This window comes from Panthera pardus, unplaced genomic scaffold (assembly GCF_024362965.1).
Source record: "Panthera pardus isolate Hobbes unplaced genomic scaffold, ASM2436296v1 HiC_scaffold_11, whole genome shotgun sequence".
In the NCBI taxonomy this organism is placed as follows: Eukaryota; Metazoa; Chordata; class Mammalia; order Carnivora; family Felidae; genus Panthera; species Panthera pardus.
In genome coordinates this window covers 7,984,516-8,007,051 of record NW_026526666.1, presented here as the reverse complement: position 1 = coordinate 8,007,051, position 22,536 = coordinate 7,984,516, and the positions used below count along the sequence as shown (strand labels likewise).

General features: G+C 40.8%; 1 protein-coding gene across 15 annotated transcripts in view; it reads left to right on the top strand.

The window, feature by feature from the left end:
* The window catches only part of MAB21L3 (mab-21 like 3), a 115,263-nt gene that overhangs the window by 24,698 nt on the left and 68,029 nt on the right, over positions 1–22,536 (top strand). The window contains exons 1-3 of one of the 15 annotated variants that reach the window (XM_053890840.1): positions 19,468–20,021; positions 20,177–20,701; positions 21,274–21,519. The exons of 6 other annotated variants lie outside the window; for them this stretch is intronic. Coding sequence is in view for 1 of the 9 variants with exons in the window: in XM_053890847.1 (XP_053746822.1) it covers positions 21,472–21,519 (48 nt within the window). In the remaining 8 variants the exon portion in view is untranslated. Of the gene's footprint in view, positions 1–19,466; positions 20,702–21,273; positions 21,520–22,536 lie in introns of those variants that run through there. 8 more of the 15 variants (XM_053890861.1, XM_019457957.2, XM_019457951.2 and 5 more) reach the window with 8 other exon arrangements.

Here is a 22,536-nt window from a genome sequence, read left to right as displayed (position 1 = left end):
TTCCATAATTTGGCTATTGCTGAAAGTGCTGTTATAAACATTGGGGTACAAGTGCCCCTATGCATCAGTACTCCTGTATCCCTTGGGTAAATTCCTAGCAGTGCTATTGCTGGGTCATAGGATAGGTCTATTTTTAATTTTTTGAGGAACCTCCACACTGTTTTCCAGAGTGGCTGCACCAATTTGCATTCCCACCAACAGTGCAAGAGGGTTCCCGTTTCTCCACACCCTCGCCAGCATCTATAATCTCCTGAGTTGTTCATTTTAGCCACTCTGACCAGCGTGAGGTGGTATCTGAGTGTGGTTTTGATTTGTATTTACCTGATGAGGAGTGATGTTGAGCATCTTTTCATGTGCCTGTTGGCCATCCGGATGTCTTCTTTAGAAAAGTGTCTATTCATGTCTTCTGCCCATTTCTTCACTGGATTATTTGTTTTTCGGATGTGGAGTTTGGTAAATTCTTTATAGATTTTGGATACTAGCCCTTTATCCAATACATCATTTGCAAATATATTTTCCCATTCCCTCGGTTGCCTTTTAGTTTTGTTGATTGTTTCCTTTGCAGTGCAGAAGCTCTTTATCTTGATGAGGTCCCAATAGTTCATTTTTGCTTTTAATTCCCTTGCCTTTGGAGATGTGTCGAGTAAGAAATTGCTGCGGTTGAAGTCAGAGAGGTTTTTTTCCTGCTTTCTCCTCTAGGGTTTTGATGGTTTCCTGTCTCACATTCAGGTCCTTCATCCATTTTGAGTTTATTTTTGTGAATGGTGTAAGAAAGAGGTCTAGTTTCATTCTTCTGCATGTTGCTATCCAGTTTTCCCAGCACCGTTTGTTAAAGAGGCTTTTTTCCATTGAATATTCTTTCCTGCTTTGTCAAAGATTAGTTGGCCATATATTTGTGGGTCCACTTCTGGAGTCTCTATTCTATTCCATTGGTATATGTGTCTGTTTTTGTGCCAATACCATGCTGTCTTGATGATTACAGCTTTGTAGTAGAGGCCAAAGTCTGGGATTGTGATGCCTCCCACTTTAGTCTTCTTCTTCAAAATTACTTTGGCTATTCGGGGTCTTTTGTGGTTCCATACAAATTTTAGGATTGCTTGTTCTAGCTTCAAGAAGAATGCTGGTGCAATTTTGATTGGGATTGCATTGAATGTGTAGATTGCTTTGGGTAGTATTGACATTTTAACAATATTTATTCTTCCAATCCATGAGCACAGAATGTTTTTCCATTTCTTTGTATCTTCTTCAATTTCTTTCATAAGCTGTGAAAGCTTTTTATGATTATAAAAATGATGCATGCTTATAGGATATGTATTTTATGCATTAAAGTATTAAAAATTACCTAAAATCTCGCTTCCTTGAGATAACTATTACGAGAATATATGCTATTTTGTATGGTAAACTTCAGTTTAAAGCCTGTTTTTCTTTTTTACTTTCTTCCCATCCTGTCTCTGCTTCCTCTCTCTCTTTCCTGGACTCGTGGGCCATTTGTACCCCATTTCTTAACTAATAACAACCACACCTGTATATTTCCAAATATTTTCCATGTTTGTGTTTGTGTCATATATATATATATATATATATATATATATATACACACACACACACACACACACACACACACATACATACTGCCCCCAGATGCTGATTTATTGGTTTGGAGTTGGGTCCACGCATCTGTGTTTTTCAAATGCTCCCCAAATGATTCTGTATTTAGCCAAGATTCAGAACCACTAATCCAAATCATTCTTTCAAATAGTTGCACACTATCGTATAATATGGGTGGTCACATTTAAAAAAAAAGGTTTTTTATGTTTATTTAAAAAAATTTTTTTTTAATGTTTATTTATTTTTTGAGAGACAGAAACAGAGCATGAGCAGGGGAGGGGCAGAGAGAGAGGGAGACACAGAATCCGAAGCAGGCTCCAGGCTTTGGACTGTCAGCACAGAGCCCGACGCGGGGTTCAAACTCAAGAACCATGAGATCATGACCTGAGCTGAAGTCGGATGCTTAACCAACTGACCCACCCAGGCGCCCCTATGTTTTTTTATTTTTTAGAGAGAGAGACAGAGCATGAGCGGGGGAGGGGGAGGGTCAGAGAGAGAGGGAGACACAGAATCTGAAGCAGGCTCCAAACTCTGAGCTGTCAGCACAGAGCCCGATATAGGGCTCGAATTCACCAACCATAAGATCATGACTTGGGCGGAAGTCAGACACTTAACTGAGCCAACCAGGCGCCTCTGGATGGTCACATTCTATTCAACCATTCCACCATTGATAGGCAATCCCTGTGTCTCCATTATAAATAACACTATTATATACATCCTTTTCTAGTTCACTTGTAAAAGGGAAATAATGATAACACTTACCTCATTGGGTTGCCATGTAGATAAAGTGGCATACTATTTGTAAAATAGTTATAACAGTACCTGGCATATGAAATGTATTTAATAAATGTCAACTATTATTATCGATGGTATCATCATTATTACTTGTATCTGATATTCTTATGATTATTTCTTTGGGTTGGATTCTTAAGTGTGAGATTTCTGGGATATATATATTACATATTTAAATGTTCATTTATTTTGAAAGAGAGAGAGAGTGAATGTGTGTGTGTATGAGCAGGGGAAGGGTGAAGAGAGGGAGAGAAATCCCAAGCAGGCTCCATGTTCAGCACGGAGCCCAAAGCGGGGCTCACTGTCACAACTGGGATCAGAACCCGAGACAAAATTAAGAGTCAGACGCTCAACCAACTGAGCCACAGATGCCCCTCTGGGATATATTTTTAAAATTTTGATAGATATTGTCAGAATATTTTCCTAAAAGGTAATGATTCATACTTACGCTGACAATGTTTCAGAAGGGAACACTGAGAGAAGAGAGAGAGATTCTCCTTTTATTTTCCTTTGCCTATGTTTTCTATTGGAATATTTGTCTTTTTTGTTATCATTTGTAGGAGCTCTTTGTTAACACATATAGTGTGACCTTTATTTTTTCCATTTACCTTGTGAATATTTTATCCCAAACTATTATTTATCTTGTTAGCTTTTTTGTGGTGCCTTTGTTCACATGATTAGTTTTGATGTTTGTATCGTCAAATTTATCTGTATTTTCTTATATAGCTTCTGGGTTTCTTGGTTGGAACCCAATTCGTAGGTTATACATATATTCTCTTAAAATTTGGTTCAAGATTTAAGAAATTTGAATTTATTTTACCTTAAAAATATGGTGTGAGGTAGGGTGAAGAAATCTTTATTTTCTGCAGGATGGAGAGCCAGTTTTTACACCAGCACTTATTAAATAAGCCATCCTTTCCAGCCTGGTGCTTTTAGAGAAATAAGAAAAGGTCTTTGGGACTAAAATTTTACCGGAATAGGGGAGAAGAATAGTGAGAAGTGAGAGTTGAGAAGTAGGCAGGAATCTGGTCACACAGGATCCTACGCATAAGAAAGGACTTTGGAACTTACCTTAAAAATGCAATTCCAGGGGTGCCTGGGTGGCTCACTTGGTTAAGTATCTGACTCTTGATTTAGGCTCAGGTCATGATCTCAAAGTTTGTGGGATCAAGACCTAGGTCAGGTTCTGGAGACTGCTTGGGATTCTCTCTCTCTCTCTCTCTCTCTCTCTCTCTCTCTCTCTGCCTCTCCCCCACTCGCACTCTGTCTCAAAATAAATAAATAAATTAAAAAAAAAAAGGCAATTTCATGCAAGAGTTTCAGCAGAAGAGTGATATGATCCAATGGGAATTTTAAGATTGCTCACCCCAGGAGTCTCACCTCTCTTTGGGGCTCCCATACCTATACATGTAATAAAAATTGGGTTTTTCTGCTCCTTAAAAAAAAGAAAAGAAAAAAAAGATTGCTCACCCCAGTGTGGAAATGGTGCTGAGGTACAAGTGAGGAAGTGGAGGGATGATTTATACTGGAATAGTCCAGGAAAGATGTGATGGTGATACGGGGGAGCAATGGCACTTGTGGTCCAGATTGGGTTGATGGACCCAAGAGCTATTTTGGAGGTGGGCAGAGCTGAATGGAAGATTAAATGTGGAAGGTGAAGGACAGGAAAGAGTCAAAGATGACTTCAATTTGGAGATGGTAGTGGTTCCTCTTCCTGGTCTCCATAAAACTGGACAAAAAGCAGATTTGAGAGAAATGTCAAGAATTTAGTATGAAAGAGATGAAAACGATCATAAAGGAACACTATTATATAAAAGTCTCTGGCAGTAAACTTGAAAATGGATGGAATGGATGATTTTTTTTTTTTAATTTAGGTTCAAGTTAGTTAACATATAGTGTAATATTGGTTTCAGGAGTAGAATTTAGTGATTCATCACTTACATATGTCACCCAGTGCTCATCCCAACAAGTGCCCTCCTCAGTGCCCATCACCCATTTAGCCCATCCTCCCCCACCTCCCCTCCAGCAACCCTGTTTGTTCTACTTAAGAGTCTCTTATGGTTTGCCCCCCGTCTCTGTTTTTATCTTATTTTATTTTTCCTTTCCTTCCCATTTTGAGTCAAATGTAAACTGCCAACACTGACCCTAGAAGAGGCAGAAAAATTAAACATATGGGTAGCCTTGGGAGATGTTCAAAATGGAGATTTTTCCCTTTTAAAAGGACCAGACCAGGCCAGAATGCTTTGGCAGCTGAGTTGTATCTAAGCTTTGAAGAAAAGATGTTTCTTATATTACTTAAGCCATTCTAGACTACTGAAAGATATAGATGAATTGCAGATGAATTGTTTTCAGGGAAACCTTGAAACAAGGGAAATGCCCATCAGAAGTAGAGTAAACCTGAGGCACCCAGGTGGCTCAGTTGGTTAAACATCCGACCTCGGCTCAGTTCATGATCTCACAGTCTGGGTTCGAGCCCCACGTCGGGCTCTGTGCTGACAGCTCAGAGCTTGGAGCCTGCTTCAGATTCTGTGTCTCCCTCTCTCTCCATCCCTCCCCACTCACATTCTGTCTCTGTCTCTCTCCCTCTCTCTCAAAAAGAAATAAACATTAAAAATTTAAAAAAAAAGAGAGAAGTGGAGTAAACCCTTGCACACTTACACCATGGACTACTATATAGCTATTTAAAGAGTGAATCCTGTCTATACTAGTAAATGTGGTAGAGCAAGGGGGTGGGAATTTCTACACTACACTGTTAGGGGGCAAGATGCAGAGAGAGTGTATGTAGTCTTTTTTTTTTTTTTTTTTTTTTTTAAGAAACACCGGAAATGAACGTAAATGATATGCATGTACAAATGTAGTAGTGATGTAGAGATTCCTTTTTCCTTTTTATATTCATATTTCAAATGGTCTCACTTGTCACTATGAGAATATATTACTTTTATGATGAAACACGAAAAGTAATCAGTTCGGTTTTGGTTATGTTGATTTTAAGAAATCTTCAAGAAATCTAGAAGGCAATGTCAAATGATCAAGATGCTGTAAGGTCTGGTGTTTGGAAGAGAGGCATGAGCTGGAGATCATCAGTGGGAGTCACGGCAGTGGGACATTTGGGGCATCATGGGAGTGGATAGGACTGCTGAGTGGACATGTAAAGTAAGTGAAGAACAAAACACAAGACCATGCCAGAAGGAACTCTGGCAAAGAGATGTTCAGTGAAAGAGGAAGCACCAGTGAAAGAGAGCAGGATGGAACCACCAGAAATGCCACAAGGCAAACAAGTGATTCTGGGATAGCAGACTTTGAGTGGTCTGGGGTTCGGGTGGGCCTCACTTTGATAGAAGTGGTCTTCATGACCAGAAACTCATAAGAGAAATAACCTCTCTCCCCACCCCCACCCTGTCCTTCCCACCACCAGAATATTATTGCCAACCAGTTGTTCAACATTCTTCACAGCTTCTTTCTAAGACAGCAGTAGGACACGTGTGTGTAAGTACTATTAACTCAAGAAAAACCAAACCTTCCTGAGGAAGCTCTCATGCTTGAACACCCCCAAATGAGACTAGAGGAGACTAGGGCCAATCTATGGAGAAGCCTTCGCCTTCACACAAGACTTTGAAAACAGAATTTGCTGGTAGAGGCGTCACTGAGGAGCTGAATGGAGTAAATTTTTAAGAAAGGCCCGTGCTTATGACACATACTACCCAGGATCTCTCAGAGCAGCCTTCCAGTCAAAGTGTTGGAGAGTGTACGTGCCGCTTAGACCTCTCCTCTTCTTTCTAACCCCACTGCCATTAGCCTGGCTCACTGCCTAGTGGGATCACTTCTGAACTAGTCCCCTGCGTGTAGCTTCTCAGTGTCTTCAGCTAATGCTAGGTGGTCTACTGCACAAGGATACCTGAGGGAGGGGCGAGTGGGACTGAAATCTAGCTCTTCTCACCCGTGAAACCTTGTGTGGACTGCTTCTGCCTGGAAGATCTTGCTAATGCAGGTGTGGCCAGCTCACCATACATTAGCTTTGCAGGACTAGGGAAGGGGCCACGCTTCTCTGATTTGCACAGAAGGTGTTGAAGTGTCTAGTATCAGTTCCGAGTCCCATGACAACAGCGAACCAGACACAATCTCTGCCTGCAAGGCTAACAGGCTAGTAGAGGTGGATAATCCCACAGACAACTAGTTGCAAAGTAAGTCACTTTAAAGAACAATTTTTTAAAATTCTTTTTAATGTTATTATTTATTTTTTGAGAGAGAGACAGACAGAGAGCCAGCAGGGGAGAGGCAGACAGAGAGGGAGACACAATCCAAAGCAGACACCAGGCTCCAAGCCATCAGCACAGAGCCTGATGCGGGGCTCGAACTCATGAACCTTGAGGTCATGACCTGAGCCGAAGTCAGACGCTTAACCGACTGAGCCATCCAAACTCCTCAAAAGAACAATCTCTATCATATCAATGTATTGTTCACAATCCTTCAAAGGCTCTCCACTGCCTACAAAGAAAAATAAAAATATCTTAGCTTTGAATTCAGTGCCTTATGTAATCTCTCCAGACTAGTCAGGCATCCTCCAGATTGACTTCTCTGACCACGGTCCCTGACAATGTCTCTATGCCTGTGCCAGGATGGTATCCCTGGCTTAAGATAGTCCCTCCCACCTTCCTTTCATAGCTCTCACCTCCTCAGTGTGCTCTCAGCCTTCCTCTCCATGATTCCCTGCAGCAATTTCTGTCTGGGCCAGCTGGGACATGCCCCATCAGGACAGGGCTGATGACATCATTCTTTATACTTTGGCTTTGACTTTCAAACTTTACCTAAGGAAGGAGCCTATGGAATCAGTAGGATCTTTGCATTGTTGGTACCCAGCAGAGCACGATGAGTTTGACTGTGTGGTCTGAAGATTCTTTAAAAAAATTTTTTAATGTTCATTTATTTTTGAGAGAGAGAGAGAGAGAGAGAGGCAGAGTGCAAGTGGGGTAGGGGCAGAGAGAGAGAGACACAGAATCTGAAGCAGGCTCCAGGCTCTGAGCTGTCAGCACAGAGCCTGATGTGGGGCTTGAACCCATGAACCATGAGATCATGACCTGAGCTGAAGTCAGACTGAGCCACCCACGCGCCCCTGAAGATCCTTTTAAAATTTTCCAATGTACTTGCAACTATTTCTGTCAGATGCTTGCCCTTGAAATTGTATAGCTACCTTGAAAGATAGAGGTATACTACAAAATGATTTATGAATGTTCTCTTAAGCCTCCGACATACATATATTTTTACGTTTTTTTTATATCTTTCATGCCTCAGCATGATACATCTTAATAAAGAAAATCAGCACAGAAATATGTACTTTACAGTTGTGCCAATATTTCCCTACTTTAAAACTTTTACAAAATTGAATCTATTTTTTTTTGTTTTAATTTATTTTTTGAGAGAGAAACAGAGAGTGAGTTGGGGAGGGGCAGAGAGAGGGAGACACAGAATCCAAAGCAGGCTCCAGGCTCTGAGCTGTCAGCACAGAGCGCGACACTGGGCTTGAACACATGAACCATGAGATCATCACCTGAGCTGAAGTCAAATGCTTAACCAGCTGAGCCACTCAGGTATCCTGAACCTGTTTTCTAATTATGCAGAATAATATTGGCAAAACTAGAAAGCAAATATAAAGAAAGTATCAAGAAATGAGTGTTTTAGGGGCACCTGGATGGCTCAGTAGGTTGTGATGCTGACTTTTGATTTTGGCTCTGGTCATGATCCCATGGTTTGTGACATCGAGCCCCTCATCAGGCTCTGTGCTAAGCATGGAGCCTCCTTGGGATTCTCTTTCTTTCTCTCTCTCTCTCTCTGTCCTTCTGCCACTCTCCCCTGCTCTCTCTCTCTCTAAAATAAAAATAAAATTAAAAAAAATGAGTGTTTTATTTTACATAGCATTTGTAGCATTTACACCTTTTTTTCTGATTATAAATAACATATGCTCATTGTAGAAAATGTATAAAAACAAATTCACACCAAAAAAGCCCATAATTATTCCACCATCCCAAAATAACAACTGTCAACTTCATTTTGTATTTTTCTCCCCCCTTCTCCTTCCTCCTACACACTCTTCAAAAAATTCCAGTACACCTGCTTATTAAAATGTATTATTCAGAAAGGCCACTGTCCAAGGTAGTAATAGGACATACACATGTCCAGAATGACCCTCCTGATGTTTCACTCATAATATTAGACTTAATTATTTCAATCTGACTTGTTAGCTGTCTGATTTTAAAGTTTAAAACCATTACTGGCATTTTAGTAATTAGTATATGAGATCTAACAATGAGAGTTCTAAACAGACACTATTGGACATCTGGTCACTTATTCCACACGTAAGGAGCTTGGGAGTCGCCACACCATCCTAACTAGTAAAACGCTGAACAGACTGAAAAATCAACAACTCTTCTCGGATTCGTAAGCGAGAACATGCCACAGGCAGACCACTGCCCTCCAAATTGAAGAGCGAGGTGAATACAGAGCGCCCCTGCTTAGCAAAGCAGAAACACAGAGAAAGAATCCCCCCTGGGAATCAGCGGCAGGGTGGTGGGGCACATTGCTAGAGGTTCAGTGCGGAGAATTCTGAGATAAAAACTCCAGGGGCCCAGACATGAGAGGCCTCCACAATTTTGTGAGATTTACCTCTCGGCTCTCTACCAGATCCTCACAGTAATTACCAGAAAAAAATATCCTGGCACTTCCTGCGGGGGAGGGAGAAGGAACCATTTTTAAATACATCCAAGCAAGCTGTTCTTTCTGAAAAGGCCCGCCTTTAGCAGAAACTAGTTAACCAAAGCCAAAGCTGCAGGGGACTTACCAAAACTGACTTGAGAGAAGGGAAATTCTCAACCCCAGTCAGCTTTAACCCTCCATGGGGAAGAAGGAAATATAGCCAACTCCTATCTCACTTTAGGAGAGAAGAGAAAATGGAAGAACACTAAAAGTTCACAGTCCAGGGGCACAGACTCACTAAAAGTCTGCAACCTAATCATGGGACTGGGGAAGACTCCTCATCCCCCTCCCACCCCTAACCCCCCCCCCCCCATCCCATGTCCCAGCACCACCTTACTTCAGGCCTATTTCCAGCAGTTTCTTTTACCCAGAATGTCCAACTGTCAAGGAAAATGTACAAGGCATATGAAAAACAAAAATCACAGTTAGCATCAGACATGACAAGGGATGTTGGAAATGTTAGATAGGAAGTTACAAACAACTGTGGTTAATATGTAAAGGGCTTTAGTGGATAAAGGACACAGCATATGCAAACAGATAAGCAATGTATGTAGAAGTGGAAATCCTGAGAAAGAACCAAAAAGAAATGCCAGAGATTAAAAACCACATAAAGAGAAATGAAGACTTAACTCTGAGGTGCTTATGATAGGCTGAACACACCGAGGAGAGAATCTGTGAGTGTCATGCTATCTCAACAGAAATCTCCGAAACTGAAAAGTAAAGAGAACAAAGATCGTAAAACACAGAACAAAACACCTAATGACCGTAGGACAACCACAAAAGGTAAGCATATATGCAATGAGAGCACCAGAAGAAACAGAGAACAAGCGGGAGAGATATTTGAAACAATGATACTGAGAATCCTCCCAGTTAAACGGCAGGGGCCCCAACACAGATCCAGGATTCTCAGAGAACACCAAGTCTGTTCAGTGTCAAATGCCAACCAAAGCAAACCAAACCAATCAAAAACTGCATCTAGGCATAGCATATTTAAATAACAGGAAAATCAAAGATAATGAAAAAAATCCCTCAAGAAGGGAAAAAAACACCGATCAACAGGGGAACAAAGGTAAGAATTATCTCTGACTTCTCAAAAATGATGCAAACAGGGGTGCCTGGGTGACTCAGTTAAGTGTCCAACCAGCTCAGGTCATGATCTCACGGCTTGTGGGTTTGAGCCCCATGTCAGGCTCTGCGCTGACAGCACAGGGCCTGGAGCCCGCTTCGGATTCTGTGTCTTGCTCTCTCTCTCTCTGCCCCTCCCTGATATCATTCTCTCTCTCTCTCTCTCTCTGTCTCTCTCTCTCTGTCTCTCAAAAATAAATGAACATTTAAAAAAAATTTAAAAAAAGAAATAATGCAAACAAAGAAAGGGTGGGGTGAAGTATTAAAAGCATTGGGAGAATAGAAACCACCAACCTAGTGTTCTGTACCCTATGAAATTATCCTTCAAAAGTGAAGAAGAAACACATTCTCAGACCAACAGAAATTGAGAGAATACATTGCCAAGTAGACTTGCCTGGCAATAAATGGTAAAAGAGGTTCTTTAGAGAAGGAAAAGAATATAGGTCAGAGACTTGGATCTACATTAAGAAAAAAAGAGGATTGAAGAAGGTAAAATAAAAACTTTTCACTTTCTTTTCTTTTTGTTTCTAATTTTTTTTTACGTTTTTATTTAAATTCCGGTTGGTAACATACAATGTAATATCAATTTCAGCTGTACAGTATTGAGATTGAACACTTACATACACCACCCAGTGTTCATCACCATAAGTGCACTCCTTAATCCCCATCACCGATTTTACCCATCTCCCACCTTCTCTGGTAACCATCAGTTTGTTCTGTGTAGTTACTAGTCTGTTTCTTGGTCTGTCTCTTTTTTCCCCTATGATCATTTGTTTTGTTTCTTAAATTCCACCTGAGTGAAATCATATGCTATTTGTCTTTCTCTGACTTAATTTGCTTAGCATAATGCTCTAGCTCCATCCACGTCGTTGAAAATTGCAAGATTTCATTCATTTTTATGGTTGAATAATATTCCATTGTGTATGCTACCATATCTTCTCTATCCATTTATCAATCAATGGACACTTGGGCTACTTCTATGTCTTCGCTATTGTAAATAATGCTGCTGTAAACTTTGGGGTGCACATATCCCTTTGAATTAGTATTTTTCTATTCTTCAGGTAAATACCTAGTGGTGCGATTGCTGAATCGTAAAGTGGTTCTATTTAAAAATTTTTGAAGATCCTCCCTACTGTTTTCCATGGTGGCTACACCAGTTTGCATTCCTAGCAAGAGTTCAAGAGGGTTCCCCTTTCTCCACATCCTCGCCAACACCCGTTTCTTCTGTTGTTGATTTTAGCCATTCTGACAGGTGTGAGGTGATATCTCATGTAGTTTTGATTTGTATTTCCCTGATGTCTTCTTTGGAGACATGTCTATTTATGTCTTCTGCCCATCTTTGAATTGAATTATTTGTTTTTGGGTGTTGACTTGTGTAAGTTCTTTCTATATTTTCGATACTAACCCGTTATCAAATATGTCATTTGTAAATATCTTCTCCTATTCCATAGATTGCCTTTTAGTTTTATTGATTATTTCCTTTGCTGTGCAGAAGCTTTTTGATGTAGTCCCAGTAGTTTATTTTTTTAGTTTTTTTAAGTTTATTTGAGAGAGAGCGCGTGCACACACACAAGCAAGGGAGGGGCAGAGAGAGGGAGAGAGAGAGGGAGAGAATTCCAAGCAGGCTCCATGCCATCAGTGCAGATAGAGCCCACAAACCTGTGAGATCATGACCTGAGCCAAAATCAAAAATCAAATGCTTAACTGACGAGCCACCCAGGTGCCCCCAATAGTTTATTTTTACTTTTCTTTCCCTTGCTTCAGGAGACCAATGCTATGGCCAGTGTCAGAGAAATTACTGCCTGTGCTCTCTTCAAGGGCTTTTATGGTTTCAGGTCTCACAATTAGGTCTTTAATCCATTTTGAGTTTGTTTCTATGTATGGTAAAAGAGATTGGTCCCGTTTCATTCTTTTGCATGTAGCTGTCTAGTTTTCCCAACACTATTTGTTCAAGAGACAGTCTTTCCCATTAGATGTTCTTTCCTGCTTTGCGGAAGATTAATTGGCCATATAATCGTGGGCTCATTTCTGGGTTTTTCTTTCTGTTCTGCTGATCGATGTATCTGTTTTTGTGCCAGCACCATACTTTTTAATGACTACAGCTTTGTAATACAACTTAAGTCTGGAATTGTGATGTCTCCAGCTTTGCTTTTCTTTTTCAAGATTATTGTGGCTATTTGGGGTCTTTTGTGGGTCCGTACAAATTTTTAAATTGTTTGTTCTAGTTCTGTGAAAAATGCTGTTGGTATTTTGATAAGGATTGCATGAAATGTGTAGATTGCTTTGGGTAGTATGGACATTTTAACAATATTGGTTAAAACTTTTATTTTTCTTATGAATTGAGTTAACAGAAAATGGTTTGTTCAAAATAATAGTGTATTCAATTGTGTATGCTTATACATATTGGATGTATATTACTACTTATGTATTCTTGTATATGAGTAAAATGAATGATAGCAATGACAGCAGGGATCGATGGGATGGGAGGAGTCAAGATTATTTTGTTACTGTAAGGTACTCAGACCACCCGTAAAGTGGTACCGTGTTATTTGAAAGTAGATTTGAATTAGTTGTAAAACCCTAGGTCAACAACTAAAAAATTAAAAAATCAGCAAAATCAAATTCAACAACACTGAAGAGATAGCACTCTTTGGGTGATAACGAACTTTGAGTGATAATGAGGTTCATCAGCTGCACAAATGTAATAATCTGGTGGCAGGTGTTGGTAATGGGGGAGGCTGTGCATGTGTGGGAGGTATGGGGTACATGGGAAATTTCTGTTCCTTCCTCTCAACTTTTCTGTGAACCTAAAACTCTCTTTAAAAAAAAGGTCTTTTTTCCTTATGAAGATAAAAAGCTTCTGCACAGCAAAGGAAACAACCAACAAAACTAAAAGGCAACCAACGGAATGGGAAAAGATATTTGCAAATGACATATCGGACAAAGGGCTAGTATCCAAAATCTATAAAGAGCTCACCAAACTCCACACCCGAAAAACAAATAACCCAGTGAAGAAATGGGCAGAAAACATGAATAGACACTTCTCTAAAGAAGACATCCGGATGGCCAACAGGCACATGAAAAGATGTTCAACGTCGCTCCTTATCAGGGAAATACAAATCAAAACCACACTCAGATATCACCTCACGCCAGTCAGAGTGGCCAAAATGAACAAATCAGGAGACTATAGATGCTGGAGAGGATGTGGAGAAACGGGAACCCTCTTGCACTGTTGGTGGGAATGCAAACTGGTGCAGGCACTCTGGGAAACAGTGTGGAGGTTCCTCAGAAAATTAAAAATAGAACTACCCTATGACCCAGCAATAGCACTGCTAGGAATTTACCCAAGGGATACAGGAGTACTGATGCATAGGGGCACTTGTACCCCAATGTTTATAGCAGCACTCTCAACAATAGCCAAATTATGGAAAGAGCCTAAATGTCCATCAACTGATGAATGGAGAAAGAAATTGTGGTTTATATACACAATGGAATACTACGTGGCAATGAGAAAGAATGAAATATGGCCTTTTGTAGCAACGTGGATGGAACTGGAGAGTGTGATGCTAAGTGAAATAAGCCATACAGAGAAAGATAGATACCATATGGTTTCACTCTTATGTGGATCCTGAGAAACTTAACAGAAACCCATGGGGGAGGGAAGAAAAAAAAAAAAAAGAGGTTAGAGTGGGAGAGAGCCAAAGCATAAGAGACTGTTAAAAACTGAGAACAGTCTGAGGGTTGATGGGGAGTGGGAGGGAGGGGAGGGTGGGTGATAGGTATTGAGGAGGGCACTTTTTGGGATGAGCACTGGGTGTTGTATGGAAACCAATTTGACAATAAATTTCATATATTGAAAAAAAAAGGTCTTTTTTTAAAAAAAGGCAGTATTCAATTACTTTTCACAATACTTAATTTTTTTTTCAATAAAATAACACAGAATATATTCTGAGAAATCTGGTAACTTGATTTTATTTTCATTACAATCAATATCATTGGGTTTCTTTATTTTAAAATGATCTATGGTGGGGAGCCTGGGTGGCTCAGTCACTTGAGTGTCTGACTCTTGGTTTGGGCTCAGGTCATGATCTCACGGTTTGTGAGATTGAGCCCCACATCCAGCTCTGCACTGATGGTGTGGAACCTGCTTGGGATTCTCTCTCTCCCTCTCTCTCTGCCCCTACCCTGCTCATTGGCATGAGCGTGCTCTCTCTCTCTCTCTCTCAAAATAAATTAAAAAAAATATATATCTGTGGTAACACTTTTTTTGGTGAAAAGTTCTATGAATTTTAACACATATATGGATTCATGAAAACCCCACCAATATTGGGATACAGAACGGTTCCCCCATCCCAAAAAGTTCCCTCAGCCGTCTGCTTGTTGTCACATCCTCGCCTCACCCCAAACACCCTGTCAACCACTGATCTGTTCTCCACCATTATAGCTTGATCTTTCTTTGAGGATTTTTGAGAATGCCAAAATAGGATCATATGGTATGTCACCTTTTGGTATTGGGTTCTCTCACTCAGCATTGTGTTTTTAAGATTCATCTGTGTTATGTGTATCAATAGTTTGTTGCTTTTTTATTGTTGCGTAGTGGTCTATGGTGTGGAGGTCACATAGTTTATTTAGCCATTCACCTGTTGAAGAGCTTTGGGGTGGTATCCAGCTTTTGACTATCACAAATAAAATTGCTGTAAATGTTCACGTACAGGTTTCTATATAAACCAAGTTTTCATTTCCCTGGGCTATAAACCTAGCAGTGGGATTGTTGGGGGTGAAATTGATATTTAACCGTGTGAGAAATTACCAGATCATTTTCCAGGGTGGCTGTACCATTTCACATTCCCATCAGAAATGTATGGTGTTGCAGTTGCCTGTGTACTTGTCGGCACTTGGAATTGTATTCTTTTTAGCCATTCAAATAGGTATGTAAGTAATGGTATCTTATGTATTTTTAATTTGCATGCTTCTAATAGTTGATCATGTCGACTATCTTTTCATGCGCTTGTCATCCTTATATGCTCCTTGGTGAAGTGTCTCTTTTAGTCCCTTACTCATTTTTTTAATTGTGTTATTTGCTTTTTTTACTGTTGAGTTTGAGAACTCTTTGTACATTCTGGATGTAAGTCCACTGTGGGATAGGTAGTTTTCAGATATATTCTCCTTGTCTACAGCTTGTCTCTTCATTCTCTTTGGAAGAACAAAAGTTTTTAAATTTGATGAAGTCTAGTTTATCCTTTTTTTTTTTTTTTTTATGGATCATCTATTTGGTGTCATTTCTAAGATCTCTTTGCCTAACTCCATGTCGCAAGAATTTATCATATGTTTCTTCTAAAACCTTTATTGTTTTGTTTATCATTTAGACGTATGATCCATTTTGAATTAATCTTTCTTTTTGCAAGGTGTGAACTTTTTATTAAGGTTTCTTTCTTCCCTTATGGATGACTTATTGTTCCAATACCCATTAGTTGAAAAGAATTGTCTTTCCTCGACTGAATGGTGTTTATGCTTTGTCAAGGGTCAAATGGCTGGCTGTATTTACATAAATCTATTTCTGGAGTTTCTGTTTTGTTCCATTGATCTCTGTGTCTATATATCTTCTCTCTGGGTCTCTTTTAACTGAAAAACCAACCAACAAACAAAAAATAGAAATAATTGTCCTGTGTCATGAACAATAAAGGGTGGACGGGGGAATGCAGTTCACTGTGTGCCCAAGAACTAGCAGCGATCCCGTTCCTCCTATTACCTATTTCCTTCCACCTCCTAGGTCACACATCACAGAAACTGAGCTGAACAGATCGATAAACTTACCAGTTAATTTCATGGGGTAACCACTTAGTAAAACCAAATGTCTTCTTTCTTAAATACTTCCCTCACTCTCTGCACGTTCCTCAGTGTGGCAACTGAAAAGGATGCCAGCCTCACGTGACCCAGAGCAGAGGGAAGGGGGTTGTACCCTGATTTAAGGAAAAGTTTTAAATGAAAATACAACTCCGCTTACCAGGTAGGGAGATAGGAAAATGGAAACCTTTTTTACTATTTAATTTGAAAATAAATTGTCATCTAAGCCACAGCGGGAGTTTTATTACATCAACAACTGGTCTCTTAAAAATAAGTTTCTGGGTTACCTTTCAGCATGGGTGCTTTGAATGAGGAAAATCCAGAATGGCATTCCAGTGCACAGATATATAGATGCATGGACACAGACAGATAGTAACAGCTCGAGATAGTCTCCTTTCCTTTCCCCTAGCCCAAACTAGGATCATTTAATACAAACTATTGTGTAACTAAAATAGGTTATCTTTGCTGCATGGAAAGCTGGTGTTGACAACACTAATGATTTCTCATTGTTTCCTTTTTTTTTTTTTTTTTTAAAGATTACTTAGTTGTTTTGGGTGACAGAGAGAAAGAGAAAGAACGAGTGGGGGAGGGGCAGAGAGAGAGGGAGGGAGAGACAGAATCCTAAGCAGGCTCCGCACTGTCAGCACAGAGCCCAGTGTGGGGCTCAGACCCACTAACCTGCGAGATCATACCCTGAGCTGAGATCAAGAGTCGGATGCTTAACCGACTGAGCCACCCAGGCGCCCCTCATTATTTCTTTTGATCCCAGGTGATACAAGTGGTAGAGTCATTGGTGTAAAGCAAACATATGTTTTCTCCCTTCAGGCTGATGTTGGAAGACTTTTCCTTTTTCTGGATGTATTAGGATAATAATTGCAGCTAAGAAATAATGTATTCTTTATTGACATGGCCAGATGGAGCCATTACTTTTACAAAGACACATGGGTGTTTGGATTCCAAGACCCACATGCATCTTCTAATTATCCGGCTGTTTTACAGCAGTCCTGACAGTTATACGCTAAGAATAATGGCTTCTTTCAGGTGCAAACCTATCTTACCCTGTTGCTCTGCTCTTGCTGAGTTGAAGTCAGCTTTTTATTTATTTATTTAAAAAAATTTTTTTTAATGTTTATTTTTGAGAGACAGAGAGAGACAGAGTGCAAGCGGGGGAGGGACAGAGAGAGAGGGAGACACAGAATCCAAAGCAGGCTCCAGGCTCTGAGCTGTCAGCACAGACCTCCATGCAGGGCTTGAACTCACAGACCCTGAGATCATGACCTGAGCCGAAGTTGAATGCTTAACCAACTGAGCCACCCAGGCGCCCCTGAAGTCAGCTTTTTAAAAGGTCATTATCTGGGGCACCTGGGTGGCTCAGTTGGTTAAATGGCTGACTCTTGGTTTTGGCTCAGGCCATGATCTCACAGTTTATGGGTTTGAGCCCCATGTCGGGCTCTGTGCTGATGTTGTGGAACCTGCTTGAGATTCTCTCTCTCCCTCTCTCTCTGCCCCTTCCCTGCTCTCTCTCTCTCTTTCTCTCTCTCAAAATAAATAAACTACATAAATAAATGGGTCATTATCTGACTCCCTTTCTACTTTTGTTAATTGTGTTCCCAAGTGAACCAATGAACCTTTATTACTTACCTTTTATTTTCACACTTTATCTTGTGCCTATAGATAAGATGGGATTAGACCGAAGAATGAGAAAAGGGGCCACTTTCATATATTCATTTATTTACTCATGCATGCATTCATTCATTCTGCAGATATTTTTTGAGTACCTACTCTATGCCAAGTACTTTGCCTTCAAGGAGCATACAGTGCAACAAGTGATAAAGTAAACCAGCAGTTGGTCTAGGAGCCCTGCATAGAGTCCCCTATTCAGCCTTGAGAATTAGAGAAGGTCTGCATATGAGTTGGTCTAGTGAAGGGGGAAGGAGGTAGGGAAGAGTACCCAAGCAGAGAGCATTGCCTACGTAAGGGCCAGAGATGTCAAGGATTTTTTAGGGGACTGCAATGATTTTAGTATTGCAGGAGTATAGTGTGCAGGGGTGGGTTTTATATTGTCCAGAATTTGATAGTACAGTGTTGTTTAAACACACACACACACACACACACACACGAATATCCTCCCTAGATAGGGAATATAGTCTTGAGTCCGTCATAGGCCCCACCCCTTTCCATTGTTCTACTCTATCCTGATTTATTTTATTACCTGCCCGATCCATGTAGGCATTTCACTTTGGGATCTTCTACCTCTGAAACTAGACAAAGATCAAGTTCAGACTATCTCAGTTGCCATTTCTGATATGACAGAAATGGAGACTAGCATTTTGATGGAACTTTGAAGACCAACCAAATGAAAGATCTTACCATAAGATAGGACCAGGACAATGATTCGCATCCATTAAAAGAAAGGGTCCCCTCCCCAGCAAAGAAAATGTAGTATGAAGACAAATGTTTATTGAGATCCTACCATGTGCCACGTACTATGCTAAATTCTTTTATATCAGGCCTTTCTATGATAGATGATAGTAACTTAAAGGATCACAGGTGCATGTATGAAATTAATCTTATAACTTACAAAGTGATCTTACACATCACCAAATATCTTATACATGAGACTGTCACTTTCATGTTTAATGCAATCAAATATTCAACACTATTGAGGGACAGTTATGTGTTAGGTTCTAGACCGCTATGGGGATACAGTACAGACAGGGTTTATGTGTTAGGTACTGGGCCACAGTGGGGATACAAAACAGACAGGGTCACTCACTGTCTTCTTCACTGCTGAGGGCATCCTCACAGCATGGACAATTGTCTCCGTGTGGTCCTTTGAACAGATTTGAGTCACCCTGGAATTAATGGAATTTTTGAAAGAATAAGTCAGAGTTTGTGACCTTGATGAACTTTAACAAATTTGTATATATAAGATTGATTTGGATCAAGCCAGCTCTCCTCCTTGGAATGAAAATCCCAGCCATTAGGTAAGTAAATCAATAGCAAACGCCTCTGCTGGTGAGTCAAGGATGACGTTATCTTCCTAGGGCTTTCATATGGATGGTTTAGGGTTTTGAATACCTTGTGAAACTGACTTGAAAAATAATTTCTTGGTCCTCACAATAGAAATTGGGCCAAAGCTGGTTTACATGTTCATGCTTGCATTTGGTATGAGTCATGAGAAATGAGGATATTTATTTCCCGAAAAAGGAGGAGAATCTGAGTTAACTTTGAATCCGTTTCTGTGGCCCAACAAAGTGCCTTAGGCAGAGTGTTGCTCAATAAATATTTGCTAATCCAAAAGTCACGTAGCCAAAGATTTATATCTACAAAGAAAGGTCCTCTTTGCCAACCTGTCCGAGGTCCTGCACTGTGGGACTGCCCTATATATTGGAGCCTTTGCCCACGAGGAAGTATCTTAGGGAGTCAGGCACTGGTTGTGTTTCCAGAACCCCTATTTGCCAGGAACGGCACCCAGGTAAAACTAGAATGTAGTAATCCACCCTGAGCACAGACTGCTTCCTTCTCCCTGGCCCCAGTGATGCATCTGGGAGGCATCACTGAGCCCTAGCGAGAGAAGAATTACAGTTTCAACATTTTGAACAGTGGCAGTGCTGGAGCCACAGAGGGAGGGCAGCCACAGCCACAGACAGAGGGAGGCAAAGCAAGTTTGTGCATCTGATGACATACCTCTGGGGGAAACTTAGAACTGTAGGAGAGGCCCCACCAGAGCAATTGGAATCCTGAGTTAATGATTACAGTGAAGCAGAGTAAGGCCAAAAACAAGAGGACTCTGGTGAAACCGAAAATGAGGTGGAGAGAGAATTCCGCACCGTAGGAAATTCAGTGAGAGAGAGGCTCAGGTTCTGTTGGTGAAACACTGAGTTTGGACTGACCGGCCAGTGGTAAGCCAAGAGAAGAAGGTTCTGAAATATTCTGGAGCACTTGATATCATGCGAAGGGAATTTTGAATTACAAATAGAAGAAAATGGGAGAACAAGGCAGTTTTGAGGAGGGGTAGGTTTACGATATTTACATGGACTATTTTGATTTGCTACAGTGTTTCACAGAAGGGATCTATAGAAGCTGGCACGACCGCTGGGATTTATGAGGTGGGTGGAGCAGGGAGCTTGGTGCGGCCCAGATGTGGCTTCCAGACCTGGCAGAGAGCGGAGGTATGCAAATGTGGTGGTTGTGGACATCGGGCAGCGGAGTAGCCCAGGTGCCCAACAGTTGCTGAGCGCTCCCAGGTGGGTCTGGAAAGACATTTGCTCAGAAGTGAGCTGGGCTCCCAGAAGCGCTCTAATTTCTTCAGATCATCTGATAGCAGTCTCTGATGTTTACCAGCTTCAGGGAGATCAGGCCATTGTGATTTTTTTTTTTTTTTTTTTTTTTTTCTGTAATAAAACTAGCCCCAGCCAGCCAGACTGGGAACTTACTGCCTGAGCTGTTTTCCAACATGGTTTTGCTGGCAAAACTAGACAAGAGTGTTTCCTCGACTCTCAAGGGGCCTGTTTACACTGACTTTATTTTTTACTGGCAGCTTTCAAGTGGGAAGAGGGAGATTATATTTAAAGGTCAGCAGGTAGGCAAAAAGATCCCTGTCCTGCCATTCCTGGGTGTGTGCCTGTGTGTGCCTGTGTGTGTGTGTGTGTGCATGCCTCTATGTTTGTGTGCGAACACGCGTGTGTGTGTGTGCTTTTCCACATGCACATTATTGTGCCCTGATCTTGTTGATGAGACCTGATCACTTGTCTGTAAGCATAATGATGGTGCCCGGCCGCTTGTTTGTCAGTTCCCTATTTGTTTATTGTAAAGAAGGTAAATCAATCTGCGGGATTTCTGGATTGAAGGGCAAGGAATATTTACTGTCAACAGGATAAGAACAAGGAGATAAAAGATACTGGGCTCCGGGGTGCATCTGGTGTCAGGACAAGAGCATAAAAAGGCAGGGAAGAAGCCAACTCCCGAGCATTTCTATCTTAAATGAAAACTTTTTAAGTATTTGAGTGGGAAATACAACTTGGAAACTTGCCCTTCGGTCAAAGCACCAGTCCATAGGTCTAGGTCGAGTCAAATTAGGTTGGACTCCAGTTCAATTTCAATTTCATCAGCTCTCCTTTCTAAATTCCTTTCTAAAAAAAACTTTCCCGAAAGATGACAAGCAAATGCTCCCAATTTGGATATGAGAGCTGAAGGGAAGAATTGGGAAGGGAAGTCTCTGGTCCATGTACACATTCCCAAGGAAATTTAGCACTGAGACTGACATTCCTGGGAAACCAATTTGCAACTGTTGTCCTCCACTGAGGGACAAACCACAACATTGCTGCTCTACTAAGGATTGACCGAGAAACCATGAAATCCCCGTCTGCAGGAGACTTGGAAGACTACCTACTGAATAAGGTAAGGGCAGGTACTGGTCTCTCCCAAACACCCCTCCTCACCCCTGCCACCCCATCAACCTGGATTCAGAGGGATTTCAGGCTGCTTCCAAAGATACATAAAATGCTCCTCAGGAACCCAAGACTATCATCCAGAAGAGTGTTTACAGACTTGTTTACTGCCAGAGGCCCATTGGGTGCAGAATGTGGAACAGAAGAAACGTGGGTTAGAACTCCCACTCCGTCACTGATACTTGGTATAGTCATGAGCAAGGCACTTAACCTGCCTGAGCCTCAGCTTTCTTCTCTGTATAATGGGGGTGATAATAGGGGCTTAGTGGGGTCATTGAGAAAGAGTAAATGAAATTAAGAATGCCTTTTGGAAACTGTAATCATGCTAGATTTAACAATATATATCCTATGTTTAGTACACATCAATTAAGAGTTCATTGAATTTCTTCTGTAGAGAGTCAGAGACTCTTAGAATGTTAGAACTTGAAGGGACCTTAAGTATTATCTAACTTAACACTTTCCATTTACAGACAAAACTATTAAGGCACACAGACAGCCACCCGTAAAACTAAAACATGTAAAATAAGGGTAGGGACTTGTCTAAGATTAGGGACATGCCTTCACAAGTAAACACGGCAGAGTTCATGATCACAGTGATAAGGAAAGTTGATTTCTTAGGCAAAACCATTTAAAGAGATAAATAGGGGAAACTTACACTGATAAAAATTATAGCCGACAAAGTGATTTCCCACTATTTCTCCTTTTGGGGGCTATGATAAACAGAAGGGGTTTGGGCTGACATTTTCCCATGGTCCTGTGTTTTCTGAAGCAAAAAGCTCCAAATGTTTTAGCCTGGCATCCAAGTAATACTTTATCTTTCCACTCTCTGCTTCCCTGTGTCTCCAATAGCAGAAATTCTAAACAGTGCTCTACGCTTTGAATTTAGCCATGCACGTGTTTTCTTTGGCCTACGGAGCAGTTTTAAATGTCTTCACATGTGTTACAAACATTTCATAATAGCGGGATT